The 16,202-nt window shown below is 42.7% G+C and overlaps 1 protein-coding gene across 1 annotated transcript in view; it reads right to left on the bottom strand.

Moving 5' to 3' along the window:
* The window catches only part of LVRN (laeverin), a 35,256-nt gene extending 19,687 nt beyond the window's left edge, over positions 1-15,569 (bottom strand). The window contains exons 1-6 of the mRNA XM_051642739.1: positions 14,980-15,569; positions 7,225-7,367; positions 5,902-6,041; positions 3,848-3,974; positions 1,484-1,638; positions 53-166 (exon numbers count right to left, since the gene is read on the bottom strand). Coding sequence (XP_051498699.1) covers positions 53-166; positions 1,484-1,638; positions 3,848-3,974; positions 5,902-6,041; positions 7,225-7,367; positions 14,980-15,569 — 1,269 coding nt within the window. The remainder of the gene's footprint in view (positions 1-52; positions 167-1,483; positions 1,639-3,847; positions 3,975-5,901; positions 6,042-7,224; positions 7,368-14,979) is intronic.
* Between the last annotated feature and the right edge of the window lie 633 nt (positions 15,570-16,202).

The raw sequence follows: 16,202 nt of genomic DNA, 5'->3' as shown, positions 1-16,202 counted from the left end.
ACATGTTGGAAATTTCCTACTTCAGTTTACTTCAGCAAGCACGAGTACCTACCAGTGAAAGCTTGGGTTCAACAAAGGCAGCTCCCAGGTACTCAAAGTAAGATGCTAGTCCCTCTTTAAGCCAGAGATCATTCCACCAGTTCATAGTAACAAGATTTCCAAACCACTTTAATAGAAAGAAAAAATGTCTCATCATCTTTTTGGTCTGCTGTTTTCATTTTTGCACTTTAAACATACATACCTATGCTGTAGAAACTTTATTTAATGTGTCAAATATCAATTGAATAAACTACCGGATATTCCTTCAGACAGTGAAAATTCAATAGAAAAAGATGCACCTTGGAGAAAATCAGAGGTTCAGGGCACCTATTTTTCAATTGTTTCATCTACAATTTCATACCAGGAGTATGTATGTCAGACCTTTATGTAATTATTGTACTGTATTGAATTATAAACACTTCCCAATAAAATTTAAATATCTAAAAGATCCTATCAGGCGATGATTAAAAATAGGGTATTTTTATCAGGCAATTACAAAACAACCTTTCCATATTCTTAACAAAGGGAAATTATCAGGGGAATACTAAACAGAATTGGGGAAAATAACCATTTCCAAAATCAGAAAATCTCTATCCTGGCAAGAAATACAATCTCCACAACAGCTGCTACATCCCCATATTTGGCTGTTCATATGTCACAAAATACTATCACTTAGAGATTTGTATTGCAATTGTTAATTCTTAAAAACTTGAACTACAACTTTGTTTTAAAATAAAGTTTAATTAAGTACTAACATTTGTCTTATTGGCCCACAATAAAAATGCTCACCTGAAGGTCTGAAAAGTTACAGACCTTGTCAGAAAGGCATGCAAGTGCACTAGCAAAGTTAAACTCTTTCATTAACATTGATGTCTAAGTACAAACAGTTGCTGCTCTGGCAAACAACAGCCATTTAAATATAGTCAATAAAAAAGTTAAACTGCATTACAGTTCCAAACCAAGTATGAAAAATTCTTAAAATTTCTGTAAAAATGGAAAAAAGTCCAGCTACAGTTTTATGTCCATTCATGTAAATTTTGTTCAATCATAGCACAGGCTGTTTCTTATAGGAAAAAACAAATACATTTTCCGATATGTACATGCACTGCCACTTAAAAAGAATATTTACTAAGCACATTAATTCTCCTATGAAGTACTGCGTCATCCCTACATCCTTATTCTATTTTCTAGTATGGCGTTCAGATACTGTGTGAGAAAAAAATAAGCAGCCAATTTACTGTTTTGTATCAATGAGTCCTGTGTAGTCAGTATGCCAACAGAACCTCTTTTATACTGATTTATCAGTGGAACTTATGATCAAATAGATCACACCCCCTACTACCAAGTCACTATTTTTCTCCTGCTAATCAGTGACTGCATTACCAGCAACCAGAAGGGAACAAACTCATAGACAAATACATTTACAGAATTTTTTACCACATGCCTGGTGTCCTAGCTCATGTGACACAATTATGGCAATCATTGCCTTTCTGCTTGTGAATTTATCACTTGGGAGGTACATCAGTGATGATTCTTGGAAAGTCATTAGCCCCCAGTTTTCCATAGCACCTGCTCCAAAATCAGGCAGTGCAACCAGATCTAAATTGATTCAGAGAAAAAAAAAAAAAAACAACAAAAAGAACCAAAGGTATCTTTAAAAATTTCAGAAGTAAAATGCTCACCATTTTAATGCTCACACTGGTTCAGTGTGCAATTAAAGGATATTACATTTTAGTGGTTCTTTGCAGTACTATGGGAACACACTTGCAAATGGTTTGAAATTTTGTTCATCATACTATTCATCTATGATTGACACTCTTTCAGGAAGCCACATAATAAAATCCCACAAAGCACAGATCTGTACTGTACCTTGTACATACAAATGTTTTGAACAAAAACAAAGGCTGTATTTTATCAATGCTAGGAGAGAAGATATTCAGTTCTGGCTCTTAGAATTTTTTCTCTACGACTTTCTCATGTGTTTCAGAAAGATGACACTTACCTCTTTCTTCAGCTTAACAACTGAGAAAAAAAACACCTTCCCCTTTCATCTCACTCAGTAGAGGGATCCTTTCCACTCTTATTTGAAAGGCGCCTTAGAAACATCACCTCTTTGTTTCCACAGCAGGGCTGTTAGCTCTGTAGCTACCCTTCTGCCTTGGGCACAGGGAGCAGTTTTCTAGTTCAAATGTGAGAGTTGGACAAAACATCAAGGATCTCCAAGAAAGATAGTCTATATGCAGCAAAGAGCAGAAGTTGGAAAACTTATACAGAGCACTTTGGAAGCAGACACAAGCTTGTACTCCAAACCTACTGACCATGAGCCAGTTCCAGTCTGAAAGCCAGTTAGTGTGAGCCTGGTGCTGAACTCAAGCAAAGCTAGGCTCCATCTCAGCCAGGCTTATCCCCCCAGGCTTACAGCAAAGGTATTTCACTTTTGGTAAAGCAGCCCTCATCTAGACAGCTTGGGGCAAGAGAGCTGACTTACAACTGCATTAAAATCAGGTGAAGACAAATCCTGAAATACCCCTGATTTTAATTGTGTTTATTCTCAATTGCACATTATGAGTTCCCAATAGAAATCTCTACTATTTACAAGGAGTTATTCTTTGTTCATCTAATCCTATTAATTTTTAAGAAAAACTGCAAAGAAAGTCAGTGGGAAATGCAGCTGGTGCTGCATGACATTACAGTGGGGATCGTAATTGTGTTACAACATCCTGCAAATCTGAAATCTTACCTAACAGGAAGCCTGTGGTACTGTTCTTCTACTTCAATTTTGTCGCATTTTTATACTGAAGAATTAATGTATTGACACTGCTGCTAAATAGAATGCAACCATGACACAGAATTGTCTACAGCCCTTGAGTAGTTTTTATATTTACTACAATAATAAAATCTAATGAGTGAACACTGCATATATTACACTTTCCATAGCAAACATTGTGATCAATTCCACAAGTTATTCTAAATACACTGTCAGGTAATACATTTACACAGATGAAAATTTATTTATTTCAAGTACCAAAACACAGATTTGACAAATCCACAAATTATCTAGTTAAGAAACAAGTTAAATTCTTCTCCCACAGTCCTGCAATCCACTAAGATCATGTCCAAAACTAATTTTAAAGAACTGCTTTCCATGCTCTCAATATTCTGTGCTCTCTATTCAACATTTGTATAAAATAAAGTGTTTTCCCACAATGTTAATGCTAACGTCCTTGGGAATCCAAGTACAAGTAGTGGACAGAAGGTACAGTGGAACTGTGCCATGGGACCCTTTTTTCTTGACTGAAGCTTGACTTAACTGACTTACCTCATGTCCATTTTAAGTAGAAACAATGTTTTCCTGTAATAATCTTTTTTCCTGGAGGAGGGGGTGTTAATGTAGAGGAATAAACAGCCAACTCACAGGTAAGACAGGGACATACTGAAGGAAGCAAGGAATGCTTTGGGGAGACACGAGCTACAGCAGGATTTACTGGCAGGATGTCAGGACTGCAACATCCTTGCCTGGTATGGTCAATACATCCCAGAAATAGCCATGTGACTGAACAACTCCTTTCTATCGACTTCCTAGCCCTATTTGTTTCTTTAATAGGAAATCATGCTTTAAAATAATGAGTGGGATGTGAAGGTAAGAGTGCATGATGAAAGAAGGAGAATTCTGTGAGTTAAAACTTAGTTCAAGCTATGAATGTAACAAGCTGTAAAAAGAGAACACTGCAAAAGAACCCATTTGTTCTGTGAATGTTACACCACCAGCAGCTGGTTTTGGTCCACTTAAGAATATACGTGATCTCACCTGTTTTTGGCAAAGGGTAGCTGATGTTAAGTAAGTCTTCCAGAAATGAAAATATTGGGCCTGTGATATTTAAAGCATAGTCAACATATCCATTTTTAACAGCCTCTTTCCGAGCCCAAATCCGTATCTGCAATAAAACAGTGAAGCATTCTTTTAGACAACCCTTATATTTTCATTTTCTTTGCTTCTCTTCTGGGAATCATTGTTTGAAAATGCTGTCTGTCCACAGCAGTCCATGCAATGAAGCTTTTAATGAAAAAAAACATCCTAACTCAAGTTTTGGTGGACCTAACAAAAGGTAGCACAGAGCCTAATCCTGCTAAAATCTAGGAAAGTTCCAATACTTCAAAAAGGGCCAAAATCTGAGTCCAACTATACACTGCTGGAACAAACTGACTCCTGGCTTTTCTTTTATTAAATGGGAAATGCTATCAAATTATTTCAAATCACACATCTTAAGTCAATGTATTCCAGCCAGTGAGTCTGGGTGACAAACTTCCCTTCAGACCTTCACTCTTTCCCTTAAGAGAGAGAAACGGATGTTCAGAGAGCATTTACTGCCGAACATACAACTTCTCTCCTCCTAAACATTCTCACTGCCTGAAACAAACAACTGGCTTCCTATTGCTGCTGGGAGAGCAGTTGACATTTGAGCACATGACATCCATAATTCTGAGCAACAGAGTGAGAAGCATCAAGCAAAACTTTCACTTCCTGTGCCCATTTGCTTTGTCATGCTGCTGAAGAGGACAACTACTTGCCCAAGGTGATGGAGTAGACTGCGAAAAGGTTCATGTCTCCATCATGTAACTCTGGATGTGAGCCCCCCCCAGGTACTAACAGCTCAACGTCCCCACATTTCTTGCAACTAAATGCATTACGTAGTCTCCAAGGACCTGCAGAGCCAAAAACTAAGAGCACAGTTGGGAAGCATCAGGCTTCAATTTACAAGGGAAAAAGAAAAGAATAATCAGTTAGCAGAGTATCCTCAGCACCTGAGTCCATCTTTTCAGCCAAGATTTCAGAGGAGATTCAAAGACCAGATGACTTCATTTTGCAAAACCTAAACACAATGGGCAGACTTAAAATCTTAATCTTGGTATGAACTCTTGAGTTATAATACTGGAGTTTCAGGCAGTAAATTACGTACCAGAAATTACAAAACAGATACAATTAACATCCTCACAGAAATACTGTGGAGGTAGAAACTGAGAATCTCTGTCTGAAATAAAAAATACTGTCTCCCCTCTATCTCACAGAACATGGGTGGTGACTCTTCCCTCTGAAAAATGCTCCTCCAAATGCTTTGCTTTAATGACTCCTGTCAGTACATATCAAACTTTGAAAAAGACACCACAGTCAGAGCCATAAGCATCCGACATGTTCTATACAGGGGATGGCAGGTATGACATTGTGGTGGGTTGCCACCAGGTGCCCACCAAAGCTGCTCTATCACTCCTCTCCTCAGCTGGACAGGGCAGAGAAAATACTTTGACAAGGTTCATATGTCAAGATAGGGACAGGGAGAGATCACTCACCCATTACCATCATGGGCAAAACAGATTCAACTTCATGAAATTAATTTATTACCAATCAAATAGAGTATGATAACAAGAAATAAAAACAACAGAGCATTGCTCCTACTGATGGTATGACACTGCTTCTCAAAGAGCCTTGAAGAACAAGCACTGAACTTCAGTGGTTTGTCACATGAGTGAAAACGGTTATTTTTTCCAACTAAGAGAGATAAAAAGATTAGAAGACCCTGAATTATGACCAGCACTTTCTGCAGAGTAGCTGCCTCTGAAGATTTAACATACAGAGCCCATATCTATTTGTGGAATTATTGAGATTACCAGGACAGGACAATAACTGATCATCCTAAAGGAAAGATTTCTGCAGAAATATCTGCAGGAGAAATGCTAGCAGTTTTGGAATAGTTTTGGAATGGAAAGCACAGTTTATGTCTGTGATAACTTCTAAATCACATGACGCACCATAGAGCCACCTTCTTTTGTAAACTGCTATAATGTGTTTTGCAGCCTTGTACTTACCTCGTTTCCCCACTCAGTTCTGGTGACATAATCAAAGTCACAAACCACGAAAGCAGTCAAGTAAGTTGACATTTTCAGTGAAGTGTTAAATGTAGTAACAGTCCATAGGCTTCCATTTTCATCCTTCATTTCAGATACATCTAGAAAAAATATCAAAGAAATATTCAAACCATTTTTCTTCCATAAGAAAGAATTTTGTGTTTTCTGCATGTTTTTTACGCCTCTATTCAATATGCTTCATTTTTGCACTGTCTCCATATGTTTCTAGTAGAAGGCAATCAACCAGACTCATTGCTACTGCCATGTATCAGAGTCATGACCTTCCATGCAAATACCAAAAATCCACTCTTGAGCTTCCTAACTGAAGTCTTGGAAGGATATCAAACTGCAGCAGCTTTAGGATGTAGGCAAACTGTGGACAACTTATATCATGCTGCATATCTCTAAAATGAAGGATCTATTATAATTCAAATATAGGTCATGTGTGCCCACGAGTTATGAAATACTTAATCAGATACTTTCCTTCTAAATAAAGGAGACATGGACAAGATTGTCAGGAAAGGAAATGCTTCAAGCAATTCTCAGAGATCCCATCTATTATAATTCCTAGTTAATTAGCTTCCATGCAAATCTAGTAAAACTTCCATTTTATGGCTGAAATTTATCTATATGAAAAATAAAGATTAGTGGCAATGAACTCCAGAAAAAAAAAAAAAAATAGTTAGAAGGAGGCAGGAAATCTAACAGATTTCTGTACAAACACTCATTTACAGAATACATTTGGAAACTTATGCCCCACGTGCACCCACATGAGATCCCAGCAGCAGACAGAAGGAGCATCTCTAGAGCCTTACAGCCCTCTCATTCTTATTTTGTAAGTACACAGGAGGCTATAGTGTCTCTGCCTGGTAAAACAATTTTTTGTATGTTGTAAATACGTCTTAAAATCTACTTAGAATGAAAGGAATCCCTCAATACCACAATTACAGGCTCTACACACTGAGGCTTCTGTTTTGTTTTAAGGAGATGCACGCGGTAAGACAGACACACTGACTAATCAGCAAATGCTAGGAATGAAACCCTACGCAGCCTCCAGCAACCAGAGGAGAGCAACTGACAAAACTACGGAATTGTTGCCATCAGAGACATCAATTATTAATAACTTTCTCAAAATGTTTAAGTTCAGAGATTTTCTGTACATTTTCCAGGCATTAGCACATGGACAATTGTACCAGGTGACATAGGCTGTTCAGATAAATTACACCCTTTAAAAAAGTAATTTAGGGGCGGAAAAAAATATATGTCTACTTATGGTTTACCTACCAATAGCAGGCATGTTGGAAAGAGCCACATAGCTTGGGTCATGGACAACTCTGATATTAAACGTGGCCTTCATGGCAGGTTCATCAAAGCATGGGTAAACTGTCCTGGCATACGCTGGTTCCAGTTGGGAGGCAATCAGCATACTGTTTTAAAAATACAAGTAAGATTAATCCAGCATGCTACAGCTGATCAAAATCAATATATAGTGCATAAAAACACCAAATCAGGAAAAGCCAAAAGTGAATCACATAGATAATTCAGATTTGGAAGAGGTTTGGTTGTTTTTTACAGCCATGATTAAAACCCTGTACCAAACAGTTCAGTTTGGATGCTTCTAGAGAAAAGCACTCTTCTAAAATTAATTTTTTTTTTCCCCTCAAAGGCCTTTTTCCAGGTATTATATTTTAAATATTTGAACAATTCCAGATTGTTTTATTAAGAGAGTTAACTAAAGTTTTGTATGCAGCTGGCCAGTGCTCAAAAGTGACAAAATGCCCAACTTTAATTTCATAATTAGAATCTCTACATACACTTGCATGTCCCTCTAATGCATGCACTCTTTATAAGGCCCATTTTAATGAAAAAATGCTGTAACTGTTAGGTAATTGTGTACATATGTATTTGCATATGTCTGTAAAATCACAGAGAGAACTCCAGCAAAAGCAGGATCAGTGCTGTGCCAGAGCACTGGCAAGCCCAAGAAAATCCTCGAGAGGGTCCTTTTCTACCTTTTGCTCTGGAGCCTTGCCTCTCTTGGGGCAGATCTCTGTGACACATGGTGAAGGAGGCACTCCTCCTGTTCCAACTAACTTTAACTTTGGTCTAGGCAGCTGCTCAGCAATTACACCTAACCCAAGTTAATCCCATTGTGTGAGGCTGTTGGTGAGAAATCAGCCCCAAGCCCAAGAAACGGGTTTGTCTGCAGACTGGGCTGCAACTGCCCTGGCAGCAGAAAATCCTTTTACAAATCAACCCCTTTACGCTATAAAAATCTGCAGCCATCAGGATCCATTGAACTCTCTCCCAACATCTGGCTGCATGGCGATGTCCCTTTGAGTACGGATGCCTCCCTATGTTACCCCTCCAGGCTGAGAGATCCCTTACCTGACATCAGACATCAATGGGTCGGTAAGTGACTTTTTTTTGCATGCATTTAGCATTTAAGATACATATTGTAAGCTTACACAATAATCTTTGTGTCCCATACTAACTTTTAATTGTAGTCAATAGTAGATTATTGACCACCAATTCATCTGTATATATTGAATATTTTACATAGCTAAATTTACTGATTAGAACTCAGCAAACTAACTACTAGATCACATCTGTCTGAGTGATCTCTTACTCTTCCCTTGCAATATACACTGGCTGGAATAAAAAGATAAATTATTGTGTCCTGTTGCCAAAGTTTCAAATAAGAGCTCTACCATCTGGGATGTTCACGTTATGGCATCTTTACCAGGAATTAGAAAAATTACACAGGCAATGGAGTTTCTCAATAACCTCAGTACTATCACAAGGCTACTATTTTCAGCTGTGGTTGAGGTATTTCCTAGTAGTGCAATCACATCAGGTTGACTAAGGGTTACGCTAAGCAGAGACAACCCAAATGAGCCAGAAGCCATCAGAACAGCATCCATACATTAACTAACAGCATATAATGAGTCAGATCTGCACTATACAGTGGAATAACAAGTCAGATCTACCCTACAAACACAGCATGACTGCTCCTGATCATGATCAGCAGCAGGGAAACATGTCTGAACTCTAACACTGCGTGATTTAAGATTCCTTTTTATTGCTACCTGAAATGAATGGATTATCTTTCTCCTGATATTTGCACCACTTTGCAGAAGACATTGCATGTGACTCAAGCCAAAGAAGAGTCATTAGCTTCCTGCTTCCATTGACAAAAGCCTGCAATGCTTTCCACCCTCTTTCCAAGGCCAGCCCTCCAAGAACCCTCTTCTTTTGAAAGATACTTAACTGTTGTCATCTTAATACCTGGGCTATCTAACCCTGCTTAAAGCCAGTCAGATGAACACAGTGCTGAAAGCATTAACAGCTCACCTACACTATGTAATCCTCATTGATGATGTTGGGGAACTGACTTAATAACAACAGGACAACTGTGTAAAAGCACTGTACTCTCGTAATATGGTACATTTTGCACTTAATACACTTATTTGATACTGTACCATACCACATTTTATGACATTTAAAAGAACCCATGTTAAACACATGTTTACACACAGTTATGATTAGAATCATAGAAACAAAGAATGGTTAAGGTTGGAAGGGACCTTAAAGATCATCAGATTCCAACCTCCCTGCCATGAGCACGGACACCTCACACTAGACCAGGTTGCACAAAGCTTCATCCAACCTGGCCTTGAACACCTCCAGAGAGGGGGCTTCCACAACCTCCCTGAGCAACCTGTTCCAGTACCTTACTGCCCTCTTGGTGAAGAACTTCCTCCTGATGTCTAACCTTTATCTTCCCCCTTTCAGTTTAAAACCATTACCCCTTGTCCTATCATTGCCCTCTCTGGTGAAAAGCCCCTCCTCAGCTTTCCTGTAGCCCCTTCAGGCACTGGAAGGTGCTCTAAGGTCTCCCTGGAGCTTTCTCTTCTCTAGGCTGAACAGCCCCAACTCTCTCAGCCTGTCTTCACAGCAGAGCTCTCCAGCCCTTTGATCATCTTCATGGTCTTTCTCTGGACCCTCTCCCACTCCAAAACTGTACACAGTATTCCAGGTGGGGTCTCACCAGAGCAGAGTAGAGGGGCAGAATCACCTCCCTGGCCCTGCTGGCCACACTTCTTTTGATGTAGCCCAGGACACAGTTGGCCTTCTGGGCTCCAGTACACACTGGCAGCTCATGTCAAGCTTCTCATCTACTACCACCCCCAAGGCCTTCTCCTCAGGACTGCTCATAATACATTTTCCCCCCAGCCTGTATTTGTGCCTGGGGTTGCGCTGATGGAGGTGCAGGACCTTGCACTTGGCCTTGTTGAACTTAAATGAGGTTGGCATTGCCCCACCTCTCCAGCCTGTCAAGGTCCCTCTGGATGGTATCCCTTTCCTCTAGGGTGTCAACTGCTCCACACAGGTTGGTATTATAAGCAAACTTGCTGAATTGCTGAATCACAGAATCACAGAATCATTGAGGCTGGAAAAAAGCTCTGAGATCATCAAGTCCAGCCAATGACCAACACCACCAGATCAGCTAGACCTTGGCACTAAGTGCCACATCGAGTCTTTCCTTAAACACCTCCAAGTATGGTGCCTCCACCACTTCCCTGGGCAGTCAATTCCAATGTCCGATCACCCTCTCTGTGAGGAAGTGCTTCCTAATATCCAATCTAAACCTCTCCTGGTTCAGCTTCAGGCCATGCCCTCCCATCCTGTCACTAGCTGGGAAAAGAGCCCGACCTCCACCTGACTACAACCTCCCTTCAGGTAGTTGTAGAGGGTGTTAAGGTGCCCTGAGTCTCCTCCAGGCTCAAAGATACACTCAATCCTTACTGTCCATGTCTTTGAAGCAAGGAATGGCTCAAGAGAGAGAGCTATACAGGGGGACTTCTTGCCTGTCAGTGCAGGAAGATTTTCTTTGTAGATCTGATTCCCTGCAGAGTCAAGTGTGTGCTGTTCCAGCCATCAGCTGCCTTGCTTGTCACCTGTGACAGAAGTATCACCCCCTCTCCTTCTCTATCCTGTCCAATGACAGAAAGCGACTTAAACTTCTGCCAGGGTTGCACAGGAGCAGCAAAAGTAACAGGCAACTTCACTGAGGGAATAAATAACTGAAAATAACTACTTATTCTCATGCAGCAAAGTACGCTTCTGCGCTTTCAGTTGTGCAGTCAGTCCCAGCTTGGTTCTAGGAAACACTGAGCAACACCACAACCACAAATTCCCCTGCATCAGCACAATTACCACCTCAGGAGGCTCTGTACCAGCAGAAACAGATGCAAACACTTAGCAAATTTGCCTCCAATAAATTCTTGTTCAAGAATACAAGACAGCCTATAATTGGGCAAAAGCATTGTGATACAAAGAGAAACACGAGGATGGATTATATTTTATTTTTCAGCAGGACTCAAAAAAGAAAAATGGGAATCTTTTGTGCATGTTACGCAAATAACTGGTGTTTCAAACACACTTTACCTCATACTATTTGTCAGAATTATTAATTATTGTTGCAGCTTTTTTCTTGTTTGGTGGTTAGTTTTTATTTTTTAGGGTGAAGGTATTAGCATGAACTGAATTAATAGTATTTTTTTCCACACTGCAATATTATCATAAAACTTAGCACCCAAAAGGAAATTTTTTTTTTAAAACGTTATGTTTCCTAAGCAGACAAATAAATTCCTCTCTTAAGCCTACAATTTTGTACATTGATTTAATTTTCTTTTTTTCACAATGATTGTATAATGCTTTCTCCCCCTAGTAAAACAAAATACAAGCCATAATACTCCAAAATAATGAAAACAAAACAGATAACAGGATCTCTTAGCCTAAATCTTTGACAATTTATACTACACTGGCTCTTTTTTTAGTTTATTTATTTTTGTTATTTCAAAAACAAGAAAAGGAAAATGAGGAATGCATCCTGCATAGAACATTAATGCCTAGTGGATGCTGTTTCACCTGATAAAAAACCAGCATAATTATAGAAGAAATGTTTTATGTAAAAAAAAAAATTATTCTTCCTATGCATGTAAGGCTGGATCAGATGGGTAGTACACATAGTCAACAGTAAAAACACATGCAGTCATCAATGATCAAACTGATACAAATTTTGGTGTTGGAAATTAAGTGAAGTCTTGGCTTTGTTGTGTTCTCTTTTACACTGTCTCTGTGTACAGCTTTCCCCTATCACCTTGCCACTGTGCTCCTGCTCTGACTTGGAGAGTGGACAGGGAATATTTTGTGTCAGCTATACAATTCTGCCAATAACAATGTGGATATCTGACCAAGAAAAAAGCTGGTGCCAAAGATCAGATGGAACAAATATTTCAAGGACTTAGCTTCTCTTTAGGATCTAGCTGTTTACTGAAAGACTGCCCTTCTGTGCTTACTCTTCTGAAATGAGAAGTGTTTAGTGATTTCACAAGCACAAATAACAAAAAGCACTTAAGACTTGTAGAATGTGCGAGAAACACAGGAGACAGTATGACTGCAGATAAACAGCACATTGTCTGTCACAGCTGATGGTTTATGAGCTTAAGAAGCTTAGGCAGGAATCAGACCCCAAAGGTCTTCAGATCCAGGTACAAGTCACCCAGGAAAACTACAGGACAGTCTGCTGGAGATAGTGGTTTCCTCACAGCATAGTAATGGGCTTTGTACTTACAGCTGAAGGGCACTGAATGTTTTAAAATCACTCCTGATCTATAATAATCCATTAGAATCCAACTTTTTCCGTCATTAACAGCTTGGTAGAGCTTAGAGACAACATCTCTCAAAACACACCTTTTCCAAACTAAAAGGAAGGCAAAACCCTTTCGATGTAACTGGATCCCACCAGATTAGGCTGGTAAAACAATAACTTAATTCTTAGTGGAGGAAAAAAATAACAAGATTCTGTTGCATGCTCTGGATTCAGAGAAAGCCTTTTTAAAGCAGAAAAAGATATGCAAAATCCAGTCAAGAATATCAGGAATGTGGGCAGGAACAAGTAACCAAAACAATATATCAGTGGATTTCCCTTGATTTATTTTACTGTCTGAACATCTCTTTAACCAGAGTGTGGCCTCACATTTCATTACTGCTTTGTGATGAGCTAAGAATGGAACTATTGTCATAAATCCTTTAAACAGCTGGAAGTTGAACTATACACACTATTTTAATGATTTTTTTTTCTTTCTTATTTTCTACAGTGGCAGCACAGCTGACATTAGCATTTTTTTCCCCCGTATCCTCTGACTGTTATACAGCTTGATTCAGAAAATGCCAATCTAATCCAGTTTCTTTTAGATAGGACTTAACTGAATTAATACAGCATCAGAGAATGCACTGATACAATATTAAATAATTAGGTGCTTGTTCCTTTCTCACTCGTTGGAATTTTCTTCAATTATGTAAATTAAGCAAAGTGTTCTAGATTTTCCTTATCACAAAAATTGCACAAAAAATTCCGTGAATGAAGAAATAGCAAATGAAGTGAATCAGAATATATTTCTTAAAAAATACCTGCTACCATACTGCATTTTTCCCAAAGACTAACAAACTTACCTCCCTTCTTTTAAAAAAAAAAAAAAAAAGTTTGCACAAGTTAAATTTTCCAGATGTGTCAAACAATATCAGTAAGGATTTCCACCAGAACTGGCAGCTGAAAAGCCAACTCATTGTTGCAGAAAAAACACATAGTTCTTCTCCATTTCAATGAAAACTATTAACTTTATTTTGTGGTTTCTTATTATTGCTGCTCATACAGGCACTTGCATGTATGGATCTTGAGGGTAACTGAATATTACCTGCTTAAACAAGAAGTCTGTGAACTGCTGAGATAGTAGACTCATTGATGGGAGCCAAGAACACTTTAACTCTAGTTCTCCTTCTGATTGCTAATCCTCAGGAATTCATTACATCTTTAATTATTAAAAATTAATTCACTTTAAAAGGAGCAATTTATTCAGCTCTCCCTTATTTGAGAAATCTGTCTTCCACTGGGACAATCTGAATCATAATCCTAAATTTCACTTCTCCTTAGCAAGTTTCACATTCAGAAGTTTATGATTCCACTCACCTTGAGAAGATCCCAAATAAAAAAATTAAGAAGCAAGCATTATTTTGTGGGTGAAAAAATGGCAATAATTGGTTGTTTGATGACAACGTCATGTGAAACAGCACAAAGTCCAGCAGCCTAAGGCAACCACCCATCCCAATTCATCATACTTCTGAAACTGCAGGTGGTCAAAACCTCTAAACTCATGCCCTAGCACATATCCAAAATCCTGGGTTTCGTGTCATAAGGACATGCACCCCACAGACATGGGTAGAGGAGGTGAGGAGCTCTCAGTGCACTCAGACATGGATGTGCAAGGCCAGGATGAAGACTCTGAGCCAGCCTATGGCTCCCAGGAACTGGGCACAGCTATTGCCAGACTCCCTGCTGCCAGGCAGGGACACTGAGAGAGCGGTGAAACTGTCCCGAAAACACTGCTTGACCATTCGAGATAGTCTCTTTCCTCTGACAAAGACAGACCCCTCCCCCGCCTGACAGACTCCAAGGGAGCTCTCTCCCAGACTAACTCCGGAGTAGGCAGCTCCTCGCCAGCCGCTGCGAGCGAGGAGGTCTTTGTACATCACCCCAGCACTTTGCAAGCCACCGCGGGCTGGTGGTTTGGATCAAGTCAGCTGCTGAAGGAAAGCCAGGGCAACTTAGCTGGTGCTCTCTGGAGAGGAGAGCGACCATCAGGGAACACAAACATGAGCTCCTGATAAGTTATCTTTGCAGGCTGTGATGTACACCTGGGGACAAGGTGCGCAAAGAGGCGACCCCGCCCCGGGCAGCCCTGCCGTGCAAAGCAGCCACCTCTCTCACCACCCAAGGCAACGAGATGCTGCCGCAAGTGCCCGTCCAGCCCTGGCACCACATGAAACACTCTCTGCGGAGATGCAGCAGCTCCCGGAGCTGCATACGACGCCTCCACGTCACGGGTGACCCCGCTGCGGGGCTGCGGGACCTGCGGGGCCGTCAGCGAAGGGGAACGAGCGAACGAGGTCCCCGGGGCGGCGGCCACCGCCTACCTGCTCCGTCCCTGGTCGGTGTAGCGGGTGAGGAAGAGCCCGTCGAGGTCCTCCTCCAGCCGGCCCTGGAAGCCCAGCTGCAGCACGTAGCGGTGCCCTGCCCGCAGCTGTCCGCTCAGCTCCAGCACCAACACCTCGTCCGCCTCCTCCAGCCGCACTCCCGCCACCTCCACGGCGGCGACCGCCTCGGGCAAGGGCCCGCGCACAGCGGCGGCCCCGCGGCTGCGCAGCCCGGAGCTGTGCAGCACCGCCGAGCCCGTGTCCTGTAGGCAGCGCACCGTGATGTTCACCTGCCCGCTGAAGGAGAAGGGCCCCTCCTGGCCCGGCCGCACCCGCGGCCACAGCTCCAGGTCGTAGTGGAGCGGCAGGAGGTGGCGGGGCAGGCGGCGGCCGGAGCCGCCGACGGGAGCGGGCCCCGGCGGGGCGGCGGGGCTGGGGGCGGCGGGCGAGGGGGTCGGCGGCGGCGGCGCCTCCTGCCGGCAGCGCCCGTACAGGGCGGCGAGAGCCAGGAGCGCGGCCAGCAGGGCCAGCAGCAGCGCGGCCAGCAGGGCGGCCGCCCGGCGCCCCACGTACAGCCCGCGGGGACCCATCCCCGCCGCTCGGCGCGCTCCGCGACCACCGGTACTTACGGGGTGGCGGCGCGGGGGAGTGAGCGCGTCTGAGGGCGGGACGCGCCGCGCCGGGCCGGGCCGGGCCGGGCTAGGGGAGATGGGTCCTCCCCTCCCAGGGAAGCTGGTCCCAGGAGGGCTGCTCCGGCGGGATGGGCAGCCGGGAACTCCGGGACCGTCGCGGAGGGGGAGGGGAGCGGGGCGCGGCGGGCAGAGGGGCAGCTTGAGGCGAGGGCAGCCCCTTCCCCCCTGCTTCAGCAAGCAGCCTGCGGGTGGGACGAGACGGGAGGCAGCCGAGCAGCGGCTCCTAGACCCCAGGGGACGGGGGTGGGCGATGATGCTGGCTGGGGTCCTCGCCCGAGAATGAGCGATACCGGCACCGCCCGAACCGACGGCACTGCCCGGGCAGACGGCGCTGCACAGCCGGGACGGGTCCCTGCACACCCGGCTCGAGGGCAGCCGAATGGCCCGGTACCCCGGGGCGGCCGTCGGGCCGGGGCTGCCCGCGCCCCGGCGGGAGCGGCTGCCCGGAAAACAGAACACAAATCCATACCCACAAATAGTCGTACTTTTTCAAGAGAAAGGATGAGAAAACCAGCGGCATGAAGTATGCAG

This window comes from Apus apus, chromosome Z (genome assembly GCF_020740795.1).
Source record: "Apus apus isolate bApuApu2 chromosome Z, bApuApu2.pri.cur, whole genome shotgun sequence".
Taxonomy (NCBI): Eukaryota; Metazoa; Chordata; class Aves; order Apodiformes; family Apodidae; genus Apus; species Apus apus.
This window is presented reverse-complemented; position numbering and strand designations above follow the sequence as displayed.